Source organism: Pholis gunnellus (genome assembly GCF_910591455.1).
Source record: "Pholis gunnellus genome assembly, chromosome: 17".
Taxonomy (NCBI): domain Eukaryota; kingdom Metazoa; phylum Chordata; class Actinopteri; order Perciformes; family Pholidae; genus Pholis; species Pholis gunnellus.
In genome coordinates, this window is record NC_136544.1 from 15,157,146 (window position 1) to 15,164,101 (window position 6,956).

The window sequence follows — 6,956 nt, forward strand, 5'->3', positions numbered from 1 at the left end:
AGAGGGACCGGGCAGCTCGGGTTGTCATATTTGTTCTAGGAACAACTAAAAACTGTTAGCATATATATATATATGTATATTGTATTATGATCATGGACTCTTTCTTAATCATTCCAAATGATGAAATATCTGACGGTTTCAAGAGATCTTTAAGGAAAGTGTAGCTAAAGAACACCTCTAATAATACGTTAATGTGACATTTCTTCGATTAAAAGAGGCTCCAGTACACTAGAGAATATGTTCAGCAATGTTTATTGTGGCACTGAATGAACCAGTATTGTGCAGTGATAACAACTTGCTCGACACCAGAACCAAAGAGTCGTGTCAATGGTCGGTCGCTTCATATCCGGGCTTTGTCGTAGTTGATCTCGAACCAGCTGCAGGTCATCTTTATAGCTAGGAGAGAAAAATGAGAACGAGTCAGCTTCGACCTGAGGGTTCATGCAAATATTTATTAAAAGCTCTCATTTGAATGTGGTCTAATTTGTTATCAGTGTTAAAAAATGTAAAACTACATTTGTTCTGCTGTGTCATGCATTTGATTATGTACGCAGTACTACTCAATTATACAAACTGTTGCAACGCTATTGTCGGGTTGATTTGTCCTTTATGCACTTTGACGAAATATTTACAAGGTGAGATTTTTGATGAGTAATCATCAGTAATGTGGATATTGTGACGACCCTCCTCCTCCTCCCATACACTTGGTGTCCCTGTTGGTTTTGTTTATCTGTTGCAGGTGCTGATTGGAGCGTTATCAGCTGGATGAGCAGCTCTGTGCAGCTCCTCCAGCCACCAGCTGATTCACCCCCGGTGTGTGAAGCAGAGGAACCGCAGGTCCTTCCTTCCTGCTGCTGTCAGGCTGCACAACTGTTTATTGTGAATTATTGTTTTACTTCGTTTAATAGTTATATTACTGTTGCTCTGGTTTTTTTACCATGTATCTTGTGTGCACTGTCCACTTTGCTGCTGTGATCCTGTAAATGTCCCCACTGCGGGACTAATAAAGGATTATCTTATCTTATCTTATCTTATCTTATCTTATCTTATATGAGCCAGACCTGCGCAGGTGTTGCTCTGCCCTAAATCCCTTCTTTGTTTGGCAGCCTGGCTCTCTGAAAGAAGAGATATCTGCCACCGGCATTACACTGTTCTTTTGAGTTTGTATTTATGTTATTGCTATACACTGCCACACACACACACACACACACACACACACACATGCGTTTCAGGGCTGACACAGTGAGATCAAACCTTCTTTAAGGGGTGTAAAGGAGAAGTCGGGGAGGTAGCGTCTCAGCTTGGCATTGCTGGCTGTCTTCTTCATCTGGCCGTCTGACAGGGTGGTGTCAAACTGGTGTGAGGGGTCAAGGAGAGACTGAATTTGATCTGTGTGGGTTTTTGCGCTTCAAGGAACAGCGTGTAGCATTTAGGGGGGGATCTATTAGCGTAAATTGAATACATTATTAAATAAGTATGTTTTCTTTTGCGTATAATCGCCGGAAAATAAGAATCGTGACGACAACCGTAGTTCTCTTACACACGTGGCACGCGGGAGAAGCATCAGTTGGTTGCAAGAACAAATTGCTGAATTTTGCACATTATATCGGTAATGTCCAATTACATGTTTCGCTTTTAAGCCAGCAACTCCTTCTGGAGCTTTTATACAGTTAAGAGATGATTTACTGTTGACCTAGAGCATGTACTACATATCCAAGGTTCACAAAAGCATCTCAGAAGTAAAACCATATGCACATACATCTCAATGTGATAAAACTGCTCTCTGTATGTTGAAAGGATACATGTATCTTGCCTTCGAAGTCCAGAGCCTCAGCAATCATGTCCACGGCGTCTTTGATTGAGATTTCCTCCTCCTCACCCACTGACAATAAATCCACAGTGAAAAAGTGAATGGTTAAACCGTCCACATGGTGGCTGTCTCACACCTCGGTGTTCTGAAGCTATAACTTACCCCCATTTTATTACCACACAAACAGAAGCTACCCAGACGAGAATTATATTGCTAGCTAAGGGTGAGTAACAGTACTACTCACCAGAGAGGATAATGGGTTCAACTTCTTCATATTCTCTCAGGACCCAAACGATTAGACGACCCAAATCCTGACGGTAAACACAGACAGTGGGACGATGCTTTCTTAGTCGACATGTAAGCATGTTATCATACTTATTTATCTTAATACAGTCAGAGATACATTTGGCCAATATAGATACAGGAAAAAATGAAATTGTCATCGAAGCACACACCTATACAGTCAAATCTAAGAGCAATATATACTAATACTCGTACCAGAGAGTAGATGAACTGCCTTCGAGGAGCTCCGGTGCCGCATACATTCAATGGAGTTCCCTCCTCTGAGAGAGAGACATGAGAAAACACTCTTTTACCTCTTTTTGTCTATGTTTGTATGTTCTGTTCACTATTCTCAGTCCGTATTTGTGTATGAAAATGGATTTGTGCAATCACTTTTGGCCTCGTGTGTCTTGTTAATGAGCGCCGACAGCACGTGACCATTTTCTATGTTGAAGTTGTCAAAGGGACCGACAACGTTGGTTGGGATGACCGCTGTGTAACAATGACCGTACTGCTGAAAGTACGCCCTGTCAAACACACAGACACACATGCAGAGAAACGATGAACACTTTTCTTCTGCTCACACGAGTTGAGCTCTAACAACACACACTTTCCCTCTTTCAGCTGCCCACCTCCAACAGTAAAAGGCGTGTCAATTGTCATGGTAACTTTTGTTCGAAACTTCATCCCTCAGGACATTGTGCTTTGTGACATTACTAAATTGAACTTGTCTGACAGCACCTGTCTCAATGCCATACAAAGAACCTCAAAATAAATAAAAGCTACAAAAGACGAACTAGAAACGACTCGTCTGATTGGCTGCTCTCTCCATAGCCCCAGGTGTCTACACTGCACCCTTGTTTGCGCTACACAGCTGCTTACCTGTTCTGGACATCAATCATTCTCTTGGCATGCGAGTATCCAAAATTGGAGTCATGAGGTGGTCCGTTGTGTATCTGGGAGAGTGGGGCATTACAGAAAACATGAAGTTAAATCAATGCATTTCGCCAAAGTCATAAGTGTACTTTATTTCATGGCTCTGTAGCATATATATATATATATATATATATATATATATATATATATATATATATTGCAAATCCCCCTGTATTGAAGAAAGTAACAGGAAGTGTGTTGCTAAAACAAACAAAAGTAAACAAAAGAGAGAAGGAGCTTACCATGGTCTCATCGATGGGGTATGTGGTTTTGTCAGGGAAGATACAACTGGACAAGCAAGACACGACCTTGGTCACACCCATCTCATGAGCGGTGTGGAGTACATTGTCATTGATTTTGATGTTGTCCCTCTGTGAAAGTGTCAAACTGTCACTGACGTAACAATTTAAATTCAATGCAGATATATTTTCAACATGTTTACATTAAAAAATATATTCATAACAGTTTACAATGTGTCAGCTGTGGTGAATCATTCATTATCTCTCACCAGAAATTGCAGGTTCTCCCTCATGTGTAGATAGAGTCCTCCGACTTTTGCAGCCAGGTGGATGACATGAGTGGGACGGTACTTCTCGAACACAGCCCTGGTCTGCCCGACATCTCTGTTCGTGTTTTAACACCACATGTATTCACAATCGTATATAAACTGGAGAAACATGCAGGTTTGAAAAGGGACGTTGCAACCTATTGGCGCGTATTTTACTCCAAGTATTCTAGTATAAGTGTCAAAACGCATCAATTATAGACAAATTTGTAAAAACAAATATAGGCATAATTGGGTAAGAGTACAATTGAAGCCAATCTTACACAAGATCAGCATCCTTGGAGGAGAGGAAGATCCATTCTTCTCCATCCACTTTCCCACCTTCCTGCTGCACCACATGCTCAATGGCTTTGCCCACCAACCCAGATCCACCAGTCACCAGGACACGCATTGGCCCCGCTTGGCTCTTTGACTCCATCTTCGACAGATGTGCTGGCTCTTCTGAGCGAAAATTAAAAAAAGAAAAATGCAATTCCAAGTAGGACTCTCCGCAGAGCAAATACAGGTAACATAGAAGTCCTTACCAACCTGTTGGAGGGCTGGAGTAAGTGTGGAGTGGAGAGGGGTTGCCTACTTGTTGGCTGTCCTGTTGAATAACTTCATGATGACAGACAAGTTGGTAACACCCTCTCAGCTGAGGTCCACACTTACTTCAGCCCTCTAACAAGTTGGTATGGAGGACTTCTATGTTACCTGTATTTCCTCCTGTCAGCAATCCGGATAAACAACAGCCAACAAATGGGCAACTCAGTTGAATAAGTTCAATCTTTAGTATGCTATTTGAGATATTTGTATAATTTGAGACTCCTCCAACATAATGCAGATGAGCTGCTGCCATCTGCTGGTTATAATGTATTTTAGACATATATAAGTATATATATATATATATATACACACTGTATATATGCACAAAGAAAAATGGAAGATTTTAGTTGACTCGTATTGATTAAGCTTAAGTACTTTAAGTAGGGATAAAATATGTTTAAATAATAGTTGCTTACAAAACAAAATTGAGCATGCCTCATCATTGACCGATTAACAGCAGTGTCAGTTTGAATTTTGAAGGAATTTAATACCACGTGAGGTGAACTTTGTCCAGCAGCTTGAGATGTATGTTTGGAGTGTGGAATACAAATGAAAAGAGCTTCCGTCTTTCTGTAAAGAATAGGATGAAGGAATCCAAGTTCACATTCATTTTATTTGGAAATCATTCACACGGTTCTGTGTGTTATGCAGAAGTAGAGAATCAAAGCAAAGGGATGGTAACACATTAAAAAACAGTGAGTGGTTTCTGAAATTATGTTCAAATTACAGCCAAGATGAGACACAGTTGCTGTGTATAACCTGCTGTCGATTTAAATCGGCCATCGCAAAACTTTAAAGATGCTCCAGTGAAAAAAAGACACTGCGTAACATACAGTACTGTAAGTATGCTGGTTCATTTTAGCACAGTATGGAGCAATAAAAGTCCAGGACACTTCACAATAGATATAGATATAGATATATAAATATTACATTAACCAAAAAAATATTTGGGATATCTGCTAAATATCTTAATGGAGATCCGTGAGATAATCCTCTAAATCCAGGTGACGTTGTGTTCATATCCAAGCTGTGTGGAAGTGGGTGTTAGCCCGGAAGGTTCCGACAGATGACGGAGATACGACGCAGCCGAGGCACTTTCTGTCCATTGAACACAGACTCCTCGTCTCTCAGGATTTGGTGAGTGAAGTTATATCTGGCCTGGTCCCTGCACGGGTGTGAAGAGAACAGGATTAAACACATTACTGCACAGTTTAAAGATGGCGTTTCAGTAGGCTATCCTGCGGTGAATAGAGTACACTCCATGTGCAGCATATTTACTGAACCTGAGAATGTAGAGGGAAAGTCGGGGCAGCAGCAGGTCCACCCATTCATCGGTGGCGTCCTCCTTCACCAAGCGCATGATGCAGTCTGACAGGAGACTTAACCCGGCGATGGTGCTACCACAGAACTTAAAGAGAGAACGACAGTAAGAGCACAGCTACGGCAACAGTAAAGCCCACACAAAAGGTTTCCCCACTGGCAGTAGTGCTCAGGATATTGTCCCATGTTAGAAACGAACATTTCTCTTTAAAACCTACCTTGACACTGTCAATGTGAGGTTTGATGTAGCCGGTCTTGTCCAGATCTAGAACGTGCACCGGCCCGAGGAGGGGACCCCCCTCAGGAAACGCTACGGATCGGACACGATTCATCACCTCCTCGCACGCTGCGCCCCACCTCGCACGCTCAGTCTCTCGGTAGCCGTGGATTGCCTAGAGGAGGGGGAAGTGAACACAGCGCCGATGAAGTCAGTGTCACTGGCATTTAGAAAACACTCGTGCTGCAAGTAAGTGAATTGCAAAAGGGTTTGAAGGATTTCATTCCACAGCTTGTGGTTGTTGCTGCATGTCACCTGGAGCCAGTGAAAACATCTGCATAAGAATTTAAAAATACGTAGATGTTTCAATTGAGATTGTATATGGCATGCATGTGTTGCATTTTTGCTCAACATCTGATGATGTGACATATGTTGTTAGTAATCATTTGTTATTGCTAAGCCAGTACTCTTGAATGGGATTTTTGATAAGGGATTTTGCAGGAAAACTACACCCGGAAACGGTAAAATACAATGATTTTCTTTCATCTACGGGTAGGATTTGGGCAGAAAATGCCTTCCTACAATATATGCAGGTGACTGACAGGTATAAGAGTCGGTCAATGTGTGGAGAGCGAAGAGACGAGGCTGTAACGTGGTGCAGGTGTCCTTTAACTAGCCTACTCGTATGAGTGGTAACGTTTTAGCCGGTAGCGTTATTAATTGGGCTTAATTAATCCTAAAAATCTGTAACAGGTGTGCGGTGCAACCCACTTTTTATATGGCAACGCGCGTGAAAGGTGTGCAGAACCGTTTCAAACTACAGACCGTGCGAACATAACTTACGTCGTCCCAGTGGTCGAATTCGTAGCGTTTCTTCTTCAGGCCCGGCTCCAGCTCTCGCAGAAAAGACCCTTCCTCCTCCTCGGTGATGAAGCCCGTCCTCACCTCCACCTGTGAGCCGAGTCTCCGCACGAGCTCCTGGCTCGAGCCGACGACGAGAGCCTCATCCCGGAGAGGTGACAGGCCGCTGCTGGAGGCACAGGAGCTCAGGCGGCGCCGCTGATTGGTGTAAACAGCTGGTTTGTGGATTCGTTTGAACGCTGTGAGCAACAGTTTCATCCTACTGTCGTTACTGCTGTGAGTCAAACGCGCTACACACTATCCAATTCAACCTCTAGCTGTGTTTTGGTCTTGTTGACAGAAGTCATGCGATAACGTGAGACGCCATGTTGAAAACGCAA

The 6,956-nt window shown here is 42.7% G+C and overlaps 2 protein-coding genes across 2 annotated transcripts; both read right to left on the bottom strand.

Moving 5' to 3' along the window:
- Positions 1-256: 256 nt before the first annotated feature.
- Positions 257-4,116, bottom strand: LOC306709118 (GDP-L-fucose synthase-like). The gene is made up of 10 exons (XM_079177157.1): positions 3,857-4,116; positions 3,537-3,651; positions 3,271-3,399; positions 2,975-3,048; positions 2,486-2,619; positions 2,309-2,373; positions 2,055-2,121; positions 1,803-1,882; positions 1,255-1,354; positions 257-396 (listed from the first exon to the last, which is right to left on the bottom strand). The coding sequence occupies exons 1-10, from the start codon at positions 4,009-4,011 to the stop codon at positions 341-343; spliced, it is 975 nt and encodes a 324-aa protein (XP_079033283.1). The 5' UTR covers positions 4,012-4,116; the 3' UTR covers positions 257-340.
- A 667-nt stretch (positions 4,117-4,783) lies between these two features.
- On the bottom strand, positions 4,784-6,939 carry alkbh7 (alkB homolog 7). Its single transcript, XM_079177464.1, has 4 exons — positions 6,559-6,939; positions 5,717-5,890; positions 5,462-5,586; positions 4,784-5,343 (listed from the first exon to the last, which is right to left on the bottom strand). Exons 1-4 carry the CDS (start codon positions 6,832-6,834, stop codon positions 5,223-5,225), a joined length of 696 nt encoding a protein of 231 aa, XP_079033590.1. The 5' UTR covers positions 6,835-6,939; the 3' UTR covers positions 4,784-5,222.
- Between the last annotated feature and the right edge of the window lie 17 nt (positions 6,940-6,956).

Excerpts from the sequence above, each read along its gene's own strand:
- alkbh7 (XM_079177464.1), bottom strand. The coding sequence starts at position 6,834 with ATGAAACTGTTGCTCACAGCGTTCAAACGAATCCACAAACCAGCTGTT. Across the intron at positions 5,891-6,558 it reads AATTCGACCACTGGGACGAC|GCAATCCACGGCTACCGAGA; the intron begins GTAAGTTATGTT and ends CCCCTCCTCTAG. Across the intron at positions 5,587-5,716 it reads CTCACATTGACAGTGTCAAG|TTCTGTGGTAGCACCATCGC; the intron begins GTAGGTTTTAAA and ends TCTCTCTTTAAG.
- LOC306709118 (XM_079177157.1), bottom strand. The coding sequence starts at position 4,011 with ATGGAGTCAAAGAGCCAAGCGGGGCCAATGCGTGTCCTGGTGACTGGT. Across the intron at positions 2,620-2,974 it reads ATGATTGATGTCCAGAACAG|GGCGTACTTTCAGCAGTACG; the intron begins GTAAGCAGCTGT and ends TGTGTTTGACAG. Across the intron at positions 2,374-2,485 it reads CAAGACACACGAGGCCAAAA|AGGAGGGAACTCCATTGAAT; the intron begins GTGATTGCACAA and ends TCTCTCTCTCAG.